Below are 16,470 nucleotides of genomic sequence, written 5' to 3'. Positions count from 1 at the left end.
TGGGTACGTGTTTATATTGAATGGTGCTGCAGTAAGCTGGGCAAACTCAAAGCAGTGCACGGTGGCGAAGTCTTCAACAGAATCAGAGTACATAGCGGCTTCAGAGGCTTCATCAGAAGTGGTATGGATGAAGAGGTTCATTGTAGAGCTCGGTGTGGTTCCTAGTGCATTGGACCCATTAATCATTTACTGTGATAACATGGGTGCCATCGCCAATGCACAAGAACCAAGGTCACACAAGAGGCTGAAGCATATCAAGTTGCGTTACCACTCGATTCGCGAGTACATCGAAGATGGAGAAGTAAAGATTTGCAAAGTACACACTGATCTGAATGTAGCAGATCCGTTGATTAAAGCTCTCCCTAGGGCAAAGCATGACCAACACCAGAATGCCATGGGTGTTAGGTATATTACAATGTAATCTAGATTATTGACTCTAGTGCAAGTGGGAGACTGAAGGAGATATGCCCAAGAGGCAATAATAAAAGTGGTTATTATATATCTTTATGTTTATGATAAATGTTTATATATCATGCTATAATTGTATTAACCGAAACATTAGTACATGTGTGATATGTAGACAACAAAGAAGTCCCTAGTATGCCTCTTAACTAGCTTGTTGATTAATGGATGATTAGTTTCATAATCATGAACATTGGATGTTATTAATAACAAGGTTATATCATTATATGAATGATGTAATGGACACACCCAATTAAGCGTAGCATAAGATCTCGTCATTAAGTTATTTGCTATAAGCTTTCGATACATAGTTACCTAGTCCTTATGACCATGAGATCATGTAAATTACTTATACCGGAAAGGTAATTTGATTACATCAAACGCCACTGCGTAAATGGGTGGTTATAAAGGTGGGATTAAGTATCCGGAAAGTATGAGTTGAGGCATATGGATCAACAGTGGGATTTGTCCATCCCGATGACGGATAGATATACTCTGGGCCCTCTCGGTGGAATGTCGTCTAATGTCTTGCAAGCATATGAATAAGTTCATAAGAGACCACATACCACGGTACGAGTAAAGAGTACTTGTCAGGAGACGAGGTTGAACAAGGTATAGAGTGATACCGATGATCAAACCTCGGACAAGTAAAATATCGCGTGACAAAGGGAATTGGTATCGTATGTGAATGGTTCATTCGATCACTAAAGTCATCGTTGAATATGTGGGAGCCATTATGGATCTCCAGATCCCGCTATTGGTTATTGGTCGGAGTGAGTACTCAACCATGTCCGCATAGTTCACGAACCGTAGGGTGACACACTTAAAGTTGGATGTTGAAATAGTAGAACTTGAATATGGAATGGAGTTCGAATATTTGTTCGGAGTCCCGGATGAGATCCCGGATATCACGAGGAGTTCCGGAATGGTCCGGAGAATAAGATTCATATATAGGAAGTCATTTTATGAGATTTAAAATGATCCGGAAGGTTCTATGGAAAGTTCTAGAAGGTTCTAGAAAAGTCTGGAAGAAACCACTATGGAAGGCGGAGTCCCAAAGGGACTCCACCTCCATGGCCGGCCAACCCTAGAGGGGGAGGAGTCCCAAGTGGACTCCCCCTATGGGGGCCGGCCACCCCCCCACATGGAAGGGGGGAATCCCACCCCAAGTGGGATTCCCACCTTGGGTAGGTTTCCCTATCACATGGAAGGTTTTGGGTTCGGGTCTTATTCGGAGACTTGTAGTCCAACACTTGGGGCTTCCACCTATATAATGAGGGGCAAGGGGAGGGGGCCGGCCACCCTAAGAACCACCAAGGTGGCCGCACCCCTTAGTGGCCGGCGCCCCCCTCTCCCCAAACCCTAGCCGCCCCGCTCCTCCACTTCCCGCACGCTTAGCGAAGCTCCGCCGGATTTCTCCACCACCACCAACACCACGCCGTCGTGCTGTCGGATTCAAGAGGAGCTACTACTTCCGCTGCCCGCTGGAACGGGGAGGTGGACGTCGTCTTCATCAACAACCGAACGTGTGACCGAGTACGGAGGTGCTGCCCGTTCGTGGCGCCGGAGGGATCGTGATCAAGATCTTCTACGCGCTTTTGCAAGCGGCAAGTGAACGTCTACCGCAGCAACAAGAGCCTCATCTTGTAGGCTTTGGAATCTCTTCAAGGGTGAGACTCGATAATCCCCTCGTTGCTACCGTCTTCTAGATTGCATCTTGGATTGGATTGCGTGTTCGCGGTAGGAAATTTTTTGTTTTCTATGCAACGTTATCCTTCATAAATCTGCATGGAAACCATTAGATGACTTGCTCCTCACAAGAACCTTATTTGCAAATTTATTTGCTTGTACCGAAACATATACTAGTAAGTGCAATCAAGATATTTGTTGAAATGTATACTTCAAAGATATGTGCCAAGAAATTGAAGAATACCAAAAAAGACATACACATATACATATTTAAACTGTAGTTTATGCAAGTGCATACATTAATCCATGGAGGCATAATATTCGGTTGTGTTTTAACTATCCCCACATTTAATTAAATATTTTTTAATTGTTTAAGTAACATTGTCTAAAAAAACAACTTCTATTGCAAAATTGGCACAATCATAATTCAGCATTGTATGTGTTTATTTTTCAATGATAGATGTTAGTAATGTATAAAGCATGACATACTTAATATTTGGCAAAACAAATGTGATTAAGTAGAAGTACTTAAGTTTGTACTTTTCAAACAAATTACAAAGAAGTACAAAAGTCTAGTATAAATAAATCACACGGCCCAAATAAATGTTTGGACCGCCACGAGTGGGATAGATGCGGTGAATTGGCTTCCGAAGACACATGCTCGCCTTCGATAAGCCTTAAATAATAGGTTAGGTTGTGTCTATTGACTCAATGAAATTAGCCATGTAAATAAAAATTTAAAATAAATCTGTAAATAACATAACATCTTTCCAATCTAAAGGCATCCACAGCTCTTTAGTTTAAACAACAATTATAAGCATTAAACACCTCATAAAATATCGCATGGTTTAGCTCAGTCCAAATTCCCCTTGTGCTTTCTCTCCCTGGAAAACCGACCGTCGCCGCCCCTATCTACCAGCTCTGTCCAAAGATATGCTCCCGGCCGTTGCAGCCCGCATGCTCTATCCAAAGACGTGCTCGCCGCCGGCTCCCACTGCCGGCCAATGATGTCGCCCCCGTTCGCGCCTCGACTCCTTGTCACCGCCCGCTCATGCTCCCGCCGCTGCGTGCCCCCATCGCCGAAGTGCCAGCCACCACATGCTCCTAGTCGTATTGGCCTCCGCCGGTATTCCCTCGGCCGCCCCGGTATTCCTCTGCAGTAGCCGTGGACAGCATAAGGGCTAGTGAATTGAGGATGCAAGCAAGCTACTGCATGTCAATGTACCCTTGTGTGTCTACTGATGCTGAGATTGACAAGATCATGTTGTACATATTGTGCTAGATCCCAATCAAGATGGTGGCATTGAAAAGAAGATTAGTAATGTAACGTACGAGCTTCATTTGTCTTGAAATAGCAGAGTTCGTTTGCTCTGAATGTTGTAAGCAAATGTATACTAAATTTTGTACTACTGTGAGCAAATTTATGAACAAGCTCACTGTCCAAACAGATCTTCTATTGCCTCCTCTCTGAGCAGGTATGCTACCACCTGGTGCTGCTATGTCCTGCCGCTGTGCTGTTGGTACGCCCATGGCTGCTGACCTGCTCGTCGGTGCCACTCCAATCAACACACCATGTCGCCGATCGTCCATGAGGAATCTTTGCCCGGCTGCGATGGAGAGCAAGGACGGCGAGCCAACCCGTGACAAGACTGGTTCATGGTTCAGTCTAACCAGGTCACCCTCGTGGGGTACCTAGCCAGCCTAACTTTGCCACCATGGCAACTGCCCAGTCTCCACATACCAGAAAGCATCGATGAAAACCACCTACACGGGCTGAGGGGGCTCTCTGTCCGGTTTTGCAAACATACGGAGGTTAAGTGCCCCAGTTTAAACATAGAGGGTTTAACGACCAAAACCAGATACTTATGGGGCTTATTTAGACTTCTTTCAATTCTTTTCTTATAAAAACAGTAAAGTTTACAAGAAGAAGATGAATCCAAGAGCATGGTTTGGTTCATTGGTTTTTCTCTCTTCTCTCGCTCATGGAAGATCGGTATTCAGTACCAAATTGAAGAACCAGGATGTTAGCATGCATCCAAAACCATGATTCATAACAACACAGTACTTGATCATATTTTTTTCTGGGCTCTGAGACCTAAGAGCGGCAGAGCCATCTGTCAAAAACAACTAAGAAATCTCAACGTACAATATCATATCCGAAGCCATTAAAATGTCCACCAGTGCATCGAGTGTCTTGTCGACCATGGTTGGGTCATCATGATAATTTCAACCATGCTATTTGTTAATGAAAACCATGAGGCATGTTAGTTTCCTGTTTTAGAGTTAGATACAACAAAAGTTACACACTGATGGCCTTGCCCAGCTCAACACAAGAGGCAAGGTCGCAAGAACAGTGACAGCAACAACAACAAATCACACCTCCCCCTCTTCTTCAGTTAGCTTGGGTATTTCTTTTCAACTCTATGGTGTCTAAATCCTACAAAGAATGGATTCGAGAACACCTTTTATATATACAACAGAACACAGGTTGCGTGCCTGCACGTGATTAACGAGGGGCGCGGAAGTATGCATCTATAACCACTGCAGTTGCTTCTTTTGGCCTGGTCAATAAAGAAAGGCCGTGCTGCCCCCACTCCTTTTCTTTTATCAACTCCCAAAAAGTCGAGTTGTAAAAAGCTACCAGAAGCACCTCAGTTACCACTAGTGTCATGACTGCCAGAATATGCTCGGGTCATTACTGTATACGGCTCGGTCTTGTATCTCTAGATTACTGACATGCCAATCAACAAGCCTTGCTTGAATGCATTTCAACAAGATGAGTCCAGTCGGAAACAGCCACCAGCCACTTTCATCCCTGTGTAGGATTCCAAATGTGAAGAAATGAGAGGATGAAGAAAACGTAGACAAAACATGTGTTGAGCGCCGAATTGAACTCAGTTAAAAGAAATGTATATATGTTTGCAATTATAGCAGAGAAAATGATTCTTACGTTCCCAGGTTCCATGGCTGCGTGCTTGGATGTGCTTTGGTTGACGACTTATAGTGTACGAAACCGCATATCAAAGCCACAACCTGAACATGTATGGAAGAAGGTTATATGGGCTATGGAGATATAATGGAAGTGAAATCCGGTATACAGAAGATAATACTAGATATACTATTGCAGATAGTATTATAGTGGCAAATGCAATTGCAGAGTCTTCCAATATTTGAGTACTTACAACATTGACCAGTGAAGTAATGTTCCACAATGCATATACGCGAGCAAGGCCTGCTGAGCGGCGTGGTCCATGACTAAAAAGAGCATTTATTCCAGCAGGAAAAGGAGATAGTATCCCAAGAGGAAGAACAAACAAGACTAAGAGAACATCAGCCATAGAGTATGAATATAGCTGGAGAAATGTCAGCAGCACTAAGCTGAAATCTGCGAGAAGTAATATTGAGATTACTAAGCCAACAAGATCCTGCAGTTAAGAACAGAACTATGTAAGTGCAAAATATCATAATTCAGTCAATAATTGTATAAGTTGAAGTGGTAGCGTAGAAAAACCTGATGCCCAACTGGTTTAGTGTTGTGCAAGATAAGAGAAAACGGATACAGAAGATCCCTTCTGTCTTTGAGTGTCCTTAAGGTATTACTATCTAGAATTCCACCAGTAATCCTCTTGCGCATAAGAGCATCCTTAACCCTTGAGTGGCTTAGTTGAGCATCAGCAAGCATGTCCTGCACTCTGCATGATGCAACAAAACATTATGAATAAATGAAGCTTAACAAGAAAGTCAAAAGTGCTGAGGACGAACAAAAAAAAATAACTCACATTGAATGCTGCTCAATTTTAATTCTAGGGCTACCATCAAGTTCAGCTGTCACTGGTTCTCCTTCAACAGCATAAACGACAAGACCAAGTTGGCAATACCCCAATGTTGTAGCTTGGAACCAGGCAAGATCGACACGGACACCATTCACGGCCAAAGCCGGATTTGCATGGGTTTCAAGCCAATTAAGTACAGGAAGAAATGTTACTTTGAGATTTCCATGTCGTACCAAACGCAATTGAGCATTCAATCCAGCTACAAGACGGTGCCATATCGAAGAAGGTACAGCCTGCAATGGGGTATAATATCAGGCTCTAAGGAAAGCTTTGGAGCATGAACGGTACAGTTTGAAAGGTCTTAAAATCATACCTGGCTCAGAAGACTAGTGAGCACACTGTCACTATGTAGTGAAAATGGAGCCATGTAACTTCCATCACCACCAAAAATCAAGGACATTGGAAACCTTTGACGAAGTCTAGGTGGAAGATCAGGTCTTTTCTCATCACCCCCAAGGAAGAAATCTAAATATCCCAACATCAGATCTGGGGTTGCAGTCACCTATAGATTGGAGAAACAGGCGATGTCTTAATTTCGATCACAACACCTTCCTTATAGCCCAAATGATGAACTTTGAGTTTGGAAAAGAGAAAAAGAACACTACAATTGACGTACTTTCAAACTGTTCAAACTATTTAAAGACGCATAGTTTATAAAAGGATCACTCTCTAATGATTTAATACATGTTGATATTACTAAAATTATGCACAATGTTCCTGATTATAGATTATTTTAAAAATTGATGTTCAAGTTAACAATGTTTGGCTATTCATCCATCATAACTACTTTAAGAGTAAATTTGTTGCCAGTAGTTAAGCATGCCAACCCTAGTTTCAAAGTGCGAGTGACGATTCATTTCAATTTTCTTACAAAAAGCATTATGATGGTATAATTCTTAAGACTACCAAAGTAAAAGATCAGAGATAAGCTTATACTATCACCCCACAAACATCTAGAGTTTGCTGTTCAGAAATATAGTGAAATGCAGAGGAACAGACCTTGAGACCTTCATAAAGCGCACGCGAACGGCAAGACCGTAAGCATGAATGATCATACTCAGAGCGGACAAATTCGCGAAGTCTTTGTAATTTTTTTCTTCTACGCCACTGCTGCCATGACCAAGCCAATGGGTACGCAAGTATACAGAGGATACTGTAAACTGATCCTTCCCACCACTGATAAGCTGCAAGGGTGTTTATCTCATCAACAAATCGATTAAATGCATCCTCGTACCTGACAAATCAGAGACGACACAAATAAGCATCAGTTGTGTCATTTCAATAGGGCATGCAACAGCCAAGGTGTACTTGAATTGTAATAGATAATCAGCAAAACACTGGATACTATTGAACAAAATGACAAGGGCTAAATGTGTTCAAGGGTGGCTAGGACTACATAAAGACAAGCAAGCATACACAATCTCTGTAATCTGTTCTGGAGGGGTGTGTGGGAGATGCCAAGGTTCACTGAAGGTGTTCGGGCCCATGAAATACATCCTGTGTACATGACCATGCGATTCTTCAGCTCTATTAGTTTCCAGGACCTGCAACATATTGGTTTTTTTGTAAAAACAGCTTTCATATGGTATTCAAATTGAGTATGAGTTGGAGCAGCACAATCTGTAAATTACCTCATTTAGTGATTCCAGAAAAGGGAAGGAGTGGTCAATTTGCGACCCCTGTTGAGTTGGTGCTGGCCCAGGTAACTCGTCAGTGCCAACAAATTTCATCCGAGCAACACTTAAAACAAGAGCTAACAAAATAAGAAGGCCTGAAAGAAGTAGACCGAATAACCAAGGTCCACCAAAAGTGTATATTAACTCTTCCAGAGCAGTATAACAGTGAGGCATGCGATATCTATCTGACACACATATGTACGGGCATGGAGTTTCAGCAGCGCCACCTGTCAAACGTAGGCTATATTCAGCAAAAATGTAACAGTGTGATCTTATGTTTAGGTTGCACTATATATCACACCATAATATACATATAGAAAGAATTACCTCGCACACTTGTGTACACAGCACGGTTAGGGAGTTCGCTTGAAGGGCATTCAAAGCAGAGAGATTTCGAAGATCCGGTAACATTCTTGTATGTTCCCAAAGGGCATTCCTGCATTTTTCAAGCACCTCCGCATTAAGTAGCAACTACGACAAAACTACAGTTGGCATAGACATATAGCCACCACTACACAGCTACAAATGTGAATGTGCAGTGTTCTTGCTAATTATAGTGGTGGACATATGGACTAACCAACTACTTAAATAATACTATCGTGATACAGAACAATCGAGTAAGTTGGCGCAAGTAAATACAAGACATGGGGTGGATCACGTTTAAGACATATATGGATTATGAGTCTAACGAGTAGTCTAGACTAGTCGCTCGACTAGTCTATGAGTCTTAACTTGACTGTCGAATAGTTTGTAGAGTCGAGCGGTCGAGCGACTAGTCATGGACTAATCTAGTTTAGTCTTAGTATTTGAGTCGATTGACTCAATTTTGGCATGAATAAGTGAGGCTCTCAGCCCGCGGGATGGGAAGTTAGAACACTAGCTATTTCCAAGCTAGATTGGTGGCGGCCAGAAGCATTCCGACGCCCTCCCTCCGCTGGTTTTAATCCTATCTGGTTGCCTACTAGCTACTGCTGAAGTACACGTCGACTAGTCCAGCAGTAGTCTAGACTAGTCACGACTAGTCTATGAGTCGGTACCCTGACAACTCGGCTCGACTTGTCAACTCGTAATCCTTGTATGTTACCTTGCAAAATGTACCATAAAGACCTTTTGGGCAAGCTCTTCCTGTAATTGTTCCATTCTCACCAGGAAATCCTGGCCCATTGCTCATTCCTCCGCTGTACAAGAATAAATAGTCAGCATAGTAACAATATATATATTACTGCTTGTGACTGGTGGTGAAAGGAAATGTGCACGACTGAAATTGCATTGCATCATGCACATCACAAGTTCACAACTCAGCCATGAATTTCAGAATTTGATCATAGTATGCATATAATGAAACAAACCACAATTACACATCCGCCTTGATAAATCAAAATACTTCAATACATGAATTTCATTTTAACACACCCAAATTGATATGTCCCAAAACTGACGGATCAAATTTCTGATATCTTATAGTACCTCCAAACCAACAAACATACTTGTTTTTGCGACTGCAAAGAGCACAGTACAAACGCCATCACACGTGTGCACCCACATAGCACCCCTTAACACATCTCTACAACTGACAGAGACCAAGAATATATCCATCAATCTCACAAAGCTCACAGTGAAGTGCACTCAAATCTCAAGCACCCATCCTAGAAACAAGCTAAACTAATTATAACAGCTTATTTTCTGCAAAATAGTCAATATTATCTAGAGTTATACATAGGCAAATAAAAAGTCTATTAACAAGAGTCATCCATACTGCATACTGTTCAAGTCAGGAGGCTGCAGGGAGTCAAAACTCAAATATTCAGAAAAATACGACACAGACTACAAACTTGAATTCTAATTCAGCTTCTTTGACCTTATCGTCCTGTGACATTACCATAATTAAATTAGAATAAAGATGAAGAGCAGCCAAATACATGTTCCAGGGATTGCAAGATTGGATGTGAACAACTGAAAATAATAAAATTTCCTAATATCATGGTATGCCCTGAATTACCAGACATACTGCAAATTCAGAGTAACCCATATCGTAGTTTTTCAAATCCACCCAGAAAGCCAGAAAATTAGAAGTGATATTAGAGAAAAGATCACATCAGACCTTGCAAGTATTGATCCTTCAATAGCTGCAACAGGAATATATTCATCTCCAGTAGGAATGTTAGACCAATGAAAGTGAATCCTTCCCCCTCCTCCACCACCACTGCCAGCTCTTCCAAAGCCTCCAGCACTTGAAAGGACGGAACTCTCTGCTAGGGTCAATGAACGCACAAATAGAAGAACTGTACCTCCAGAACCACCTCCAGGTCCAATAGAGGCATTAGTTACAGCATCGATCGAACTGCCACCATCTGATTCTAGTGTACCATAGACCGTGAGGCTTGGCAAAGAATACTCCCACGAACCCAACACTGAAATGCAGTTACAGAAAATGTAAGAGGCCAATTATTAAGACCTACAGCGCTTCTAAGACAAAATATGGGCCAATTATGGATATATGTGTTACCTATTATACCACCACCAGCTGTGGAAGACCCTGTGGTGTCATTGCCACTGCCACTGCCAAGTTCACAAGGCAAATCAGCATTACCATATGTAGTTCCACCCTCAGCACGGCTTCCATTAACAAAACCGCTTCCCCCTTTACCACCGTGTCCACCACCACCACTTAAGCCGCTACTCGACAATCTTCCCCGTCCTATTCCACTTTTGCATCCTGAAATTAGAAATGGAATTTAAGTTTTAGAGTAAATGCCAAACTCTCATGCACTATACACAACAAAAAAAAGATTATCTTGATATGAAAGAATAGTTTAAAACATATGCCGATATAAAGTCACCATGAAGTAGAACATTAAGAACGGAATACACAGTTCTTCTGATTCCTACAAAGGGGTTTACACTAGCTTATCAAAGTAGACTAAACAGAGAAATTTTAAGCAGTGTGTTCCACTGTATTTGCCAAACAAGAAGCTGCAAACATGATATACAGCGTGGAAAACAGGAAGGGGGGAGGGGGTATTTCAGAATTCGACAGCTTACATTTTGCTTATCCGGTTGGAATACTTAAACTGGCTGAATCTTAAACATTAATTTTGATGTATGTAGTTTTACTAGTAGAGATGTTTGGAAGCACACTCTTAGACATCGACATTAAACAATTCCTATAACCGTGGACAAAAACTCAACTGTATATTCTGGCAAACAAAAGAAAGATAGCACATTACCCAAGCCTGTTGCGCTGATGGTGCCAGATGTGTGCACGGTAACACTTCTTGCCCTATTGAAATGAACTACAGTGCCTTGTACGAGACCCCAGACATCAATATCTTCTACACGGCATACCTAAAGAGGAGAGTGGTAGTAAGTTTTATATTAACAGCAAAGAAGCCTGAGAGACATCACACCAGAAACAGTACCTGAAGAGTAAATGACAGTGAAGAATTCAGATTGCAATCTTCCGGTGGATAAATTATTTCTACAGGACAGCTCTCGTCTTCACAGTTCAGCTTTGGGGACCTAATAGATGCATGACAGTCAACAGCTCATTAAGAAGCAAAATAAAATCAGGGCTGGAAATATGTCAAAATAAAATCTCAATGCAAACGTTGAAGGTTGAAGTATTTACACATCGCCGTTACTTCCATTTATAAGTGGACCCCGTAAAATGGAGCCAGGTCCAACCTACAAAATAAATAATCGTTATGGGTACTTCTTGCGTTAGTAACTTATGCAACATCAAATCAGTGTAGTTTTGTTAAAAATCAAAATCATGTACAGGAGAAAACTAGACAGCAGAGAGGACTCGTCGCGAAAGTACAATTAACTTTTGGATCCAAGTTGAATGAGTGGAAACATAGTCTATCTTAATCAGGACATCTCTATAACTACACAAATTTAAATCCAGCATATTGGGTTGGATAAAGTAGGGAAACACTGCAAAGGCTATATGATATGCAAAAAATGCAAGCTGCATCAAAGAAAAGTACGCATCTGCAGCTGAATATCATGACAAGGATATGTCACAAAAAAAGAAAAAAAAATTGAACAATTTATAGGTGGTTGCTTATAACCAGAATCCACAGTGATTGGCTAAAAAGTCAACATCCAAAATAACATGCATATACAAACAAATAACTCAATAAAGTTATAGACAAAGAAACAGAACATGTTGTGCACAGAGATATTTATCATACGCGTATGCTGTAGAACAGTGACAAAATAAGGCGTGGTGCCTCTATCATGTCTCCATCTCCAGATAAATTCAGCAGTCCTTGACCGCGAACTCCAAGATTAGCAGTAGAATGTATCACAGATGATTCCTGGCAAAATATACAAGAAACGTCAAATAAAAGCATCAAAAGGGAATAACGGTCATTGCGAATGGGCCAATAATGGACCTTTAGAACTATCAAATTGCTCGCATCCAGTAAGGAAGATCCAACTACTGCTCCACCACCATTAATTGACATTCTGGAGTTCCACATGAGGAGCATCTTCACAGACATTCTCAACGCACCGAACACCTGAAAAATAGTTCAAAATAGTGTATAGATTGACACATGTGAAATAGCACCAGAAAGACAGCGAACAAGAACAATAAAACTACCTTGATTGTTGAGTCACTCATAAGAAGCTCCTCGGCCATTAGTTCAAACTCCGAGTACGGATAACGGGTCAATCCAAAAGATAGAGTAGCACCAGATTTTAGGCTAAGTTGCCCTTGGACCTGAAATTATAAATAATTGGTTCCAGACTATTTTTCAAGCACTTTGGAAAAGCATGGGAGCCATTTTAAGACAAAAAGAAAATCCATAGATAATGTCTTACTATAAAGAAACCTCAACTTGGATTATATATTTGTGGGAATGCGGGATAAAAGTCATGAAAAAGAGTTTAAAAAAAAATGCAACGCAGCACATGCAGATTCCCAACACTACTTCAACATGGCCATTCTGTAATTTAAATGTTAGGGTGCCTTTTTTCACATGATATTAACACAGAGGATAATGACAAATGTAAACCTTAGTACTTCCATTTGGTTGCAAAGTAGCGTCTAGAGCTGCATTGCATTTGTGATAAAAAGATAATACATTGGATAATCCACTTGCTGTTATCGTCAACACTAAACGGATCCATGCCAAGAAAAATAAGATTAAATAAGGAAGTGTTGTACTAAAGACACCATAACTGGTAGAACATTAACTACTACCTCCGTTCCAAATTAATTGACGCAAATGTGCGTCAATTAATTATTTAATTTGGAACAGAGGGAGTATTACTATAACATCGCAATGCCTTGTGTACCTGAACACGACTCCAGAGCAAGGGAACAGCAACTTTGGCCTTATTCCTGATATTAACGTTTGTCCATAGTGGCTGATTTGGGAACTCTAACAGGAGAGTATCAGTCTGTGTACTCATGTTATTGTTGCTAACATCAAGACTTTTAGGTACTGCATCGTAAAGAGTTCCAGCAGCTCCAGCATTATCCGGACAGCCAGAACTCCGTCCACCTGACAAAGTTGACACACTTTAAATGCAAACACAAATAAATCAATAAGGTTGTCTAGACACTAGATTCATCCCTAAATCAGTAAGAAAGTTACTTAAGAAGTTCAAATTACTCAAACTGGGAGCTTCACTTCATCTAATAAACATGATAAGACCTCAGAGTAAGTGTATAAAAGGAATAGACAAGTACTAGCATAGCATGTTTCTACGACTGAACAGAAAATACACACGTATTATTGTATTTGAGGACCACAGTGCAGAGAATTCAGGTGATCAGATCTCTTACAAATGCAAAATTATTAACCAAAATTTAGGAATGCAACATAAAAAAATTAAGGACCGACTGAGCTCATAGCCCTGATAAATCACCTATAGAAAAATGAAAACATGGCAAGGTTTTGAAAGCAACTTCATATACCCAAAAATTAAAATAACAGGGTGGGCAAAATAGAAACAGATCAATTTGGTAGATTTTGACTATACAACTATAAATGTGTACAACCTTCAACTTTGTACTAGCAGCCCATCACAGAGCCAAAAAAAAGTTGCAGGTTAAGAATTAAGTGATTAACTGTGAAGAAAAGATGTGCATCAGAAATTCAGATTTAAAAAGTTACCATGAACCAATGTCTGGGTGTCATCATGCCTACTGAAAACGTTAATCGAAACCCGTCCTCCGCCACCCCCAGCCAAACCGTTGCCGCCAGAAGCACTGATTTTGCCACTGCCATGCCTGTCACCAACAAAAAGATCAGAGAGGGAAAACCTGCAAGTACTCACTGGAATACTGAAAAAACAGAATCAAGGGAACCACAAGAAAACCAGAATAACATTACTAAACAAAGAAAGGCAAGACACCAAAATTCTTCAATTCAAATGAAACTTGTGATACAAAGAAGCTAGGTGCACTGCAATAGATTGAAGATTTGTTCCTCACTGGTCACTCGTATAGAACGTGACCGTATATGTTGTGTTAATGTGAAACTTACTATCAGTACAAAATCCTTGCTAGATGAATACAATATATATCGAGCAAATGATAACCCTCAGATCCACTTGATGGAATAATGTAGTCAATCCAGTGATTATTAATTATATGGTAAACCAAACTAAGTTTCCATTTAATAGCATCGCAATGCGACAAACTTTCAACACTAGTTTGAAACAGATTACACTAGTAGAATTTTGAGTATATGTTTACGTTCTTTCGCCAATAAAGTACTGTATATCCTATTGTGTGAGTGATGAATAAAATCATCAATAAAAGATAAGCATATGGTAATCTTCATTTCGCATAGGTGTATATCATACATTTTAATTCACCAACCTCAACCCTGAAAGCCCAAATAAATTTAGTGTAGTTGCTAACTTCCTTCATCATTATTATAACACATACTCCTAAATCCCAAGGCCCAACTAGTTCGTAATCAACAGGACCTACCAGCTCATGGTTGATTGGTCGTAGTCTTCGATTTGGAAACAGTTTACCAATCTTCAAATTAATCCATGAGATCATCATCTCTTATGGGTATGTCTTAAATTTCAATTCACCAACCCCAACCCTAAAAGACAAATAAATTTAGTGTGGTTGCTAACTTCCCGCATCATTAAAACATGTTATGATCACACTACAAACACGGCCATCATACTCCTAGGGCCTGCTTGGAACGGATGTAAATGTTGTGCGCACGCTTGAACTAGATAGCTCACAATACAAACACTGCCATCGTACTAAAATCCCAACTAGTTCCTAACGAGTTCATGATGATGGTCTCCAATTTGGAAACAGTTTACAATCCTTCAAGTTAATCAATTAAATGAATAGCTTAAATGTTGGTATGTCAGTCCAAACAGTAGAAAGGAAGCATGATGGTGGTAGCAAAGCATTTCATAGAAACTCACATAGTCTCAGCCTTGATGAAGATGCTCCCGCCAGAGCCACCCCCGCCCTTCTCGCTGCTATCCCCACCATCGGCAAGCATTGTACCATTCATCAACAGGTCCGTGGCAAAGAGCCACAATATTCCGCCGCCGCCGCCGCCGTAGTCCTTCTCAACACTGGTGGAGCCCCCTTTGCTCCCGTAGCTAAACGGGTGCTCGAGGTCGGACCACGCGTATGCGTCCCCGCCCCACGAGTCCTCCTGCGTCTGCCCGTCCTTGACGTAGCAGCTGGCGCCGCGGCCGCCGTGGCCCCCGCCGTCGCCGTGCGTGCCCGTGGGGACGCCGCTGGTGCGGTCGGGCGGGTCGCCGGCGAGGCCGGTGGCGTTGAGGACGACCGTGTCGGCGATCGTGATGTTGGCGGCCGAGAGGGAGACCTTCCCGGCCACGACGCGCACGCCGCGGCCGATGCGGACCTCGCCGGAGAGGTTGGCGGAGACGACGCACCCGGGGCGCTCGCAGGTGAGGGCGGCCCCGGAGTTGAGCACCAGGCTGCCGCTGCCGGCGATGTAGATGTCGCCGCGGAGGGTGACCTCCGAGGAGACCTCGCAGGTGGTGCTGAAGTCGCCCTTCCCGTGGAGGTCGTCGGCGCAGGTGGCCGCCGGCGCCGCCGGCGCCGGCGGCGGGGGCGGCGGCGACGGCGGCGAGTAGTCGTGCCAGGTTAGGATCGAGTACGGGTCCGGGTCCGCCCGATCTGAGGCGTCCGGGGCGGGGGCGGCAGTCCCGAGGCCGAGGGCGACGGCGAGGAGCAGCGGGAGGAGGCGGAGGCGCGGGTGGGGGGCCATGGGGTGGGACGCATCAGAGTCGAGGCGGTGAGGAGGTAGGTCCAGGCCTAGGGTTTGGGCGGCGCGGGCGGCGGTCGCCGGAGATGGGGATGGGGGCGGGCGGCGGGGTGAGTCGTGGGTTGGGTTTGGTGCGGCAAGTTGGGTTTATTTCTCTCTCCCCCTCTGCTTTCCTTTCTGGCTGCTGTAATGGATGGGGAGTGTGGAAGGGGAAGAGAGTGGATGCGCTGCGCACGAGGGGTGGGATGTGCTTTGAGATTCGCGACAGTTGGTGTAGGTGGCGGTTCTGTTTTGTGTGTGGACTGCGGTAGAGACAAGTGGTGCAGAACCGCTGTTTTTTTACTTGTCCTTTTTGCTTTTTTACCTTTTCTCCTTATTATGGTTTCAAGGAAATACTTCATGCATGGTATCGTGTTAGACATGTACTAATACCTCTATCCATAAATAAGTAAGTGTCATAGATTTCTCTAAATCTGAAAGCCTTGCAGATGGTGTACTCCGTATTATATTAATTCTTTCATGGTCTACTAGTTCTCTTGACGGGCTTGTATTGTAGATTGACTTGTCTTCATATCA

At 42.5% G+C, this 16,470-nt stretch overlaps 1 protein-coding gene across 1 annotated transcript; it reads right to left on the bottom strand.

Moving 5' to 3' along the window:
- Positions 1-4,372: 4,372 nt before the first annotated feature.
- LOC127341542 (uncharacterized) lies at positions 4,373-16,054 on the bottom strand. The gene is made up of 22 exons (XM_051367412.2): positions 15,077-16,054; positions 13,792-13,907; positions 12,968-13,176; positions 12,270-12,389; positions 12,061-12,186; positions 11,857-11,982; positions 11,289-11,344; positions 11,080-11,179; positions 10,888-11,005; positions 10,167-10,376; positions 9,762-10,071; positions 8,745-8,838; positions 7,988-8,096; positions 7,616-7,887; positions 7,401-7,528; positions 6,984-7,218; positions 6,298-6,486; positions 5,931-6,217; positions 5,663-5,843; positions 5,334-5,576; positions 5,102-5,184; positions 4,373-4,966 (listed from the first exon to the last, which is right to left on the bottom strand). Exons 1-22 carry the CDS (start codon positions 15,895-15,897, stop codon positions 4,819-4,821), a joined length of 4,281 nt encoding a protein of 1,426 aa, XP_051223372.1. The 5' UTR covers positions 15,898-16,054; the 3' UTR covers positions 4,373-4,818.
- Positions 16,055-16,470: the final 416 nt, after the last annotated feature.

Source organism: Lolium perenne, chromosome 3, assembly GCF_019359855.2.
Source record: "Lolium perenne isolate Kyuss_39 chromosome 3, Kyuss_2.0, whole genome shotgun sequence".
Classification (NCBI taxonomy): Eukaryota; Viridiplantae; Streptophyta; class Magnoliopsida; order Poales; family Poaceae; genus Lolium; species Lolium perenne.
This window is presented reverse-complemented; position numbering and strand designations above follow the sequence as displayed.

Coding starts and splice junctions, on each gene's coding strand:
- LOC127341542 (XM_051367412.2), bottom strand. CDS start 15,897: ATGGCCCCCCACCCGCGCCTCCGCCTCCTCCCGCTGCTCCTCGCCGTC. Junction 11,180..11,288: donor AATGGAAGTAACGGCGATGT/GTAAATACTTCA, acceptor TGCATCTATTAG/GTCCCCAAAGCTGAACTGTG. Junction 11,006..11,079: donor CACTGTCATTTACTCTTCAG/GTACTGTTTCTG, acceptor TCTCCTCTTTAG/GTATGCCGTGTAGAAGATAT.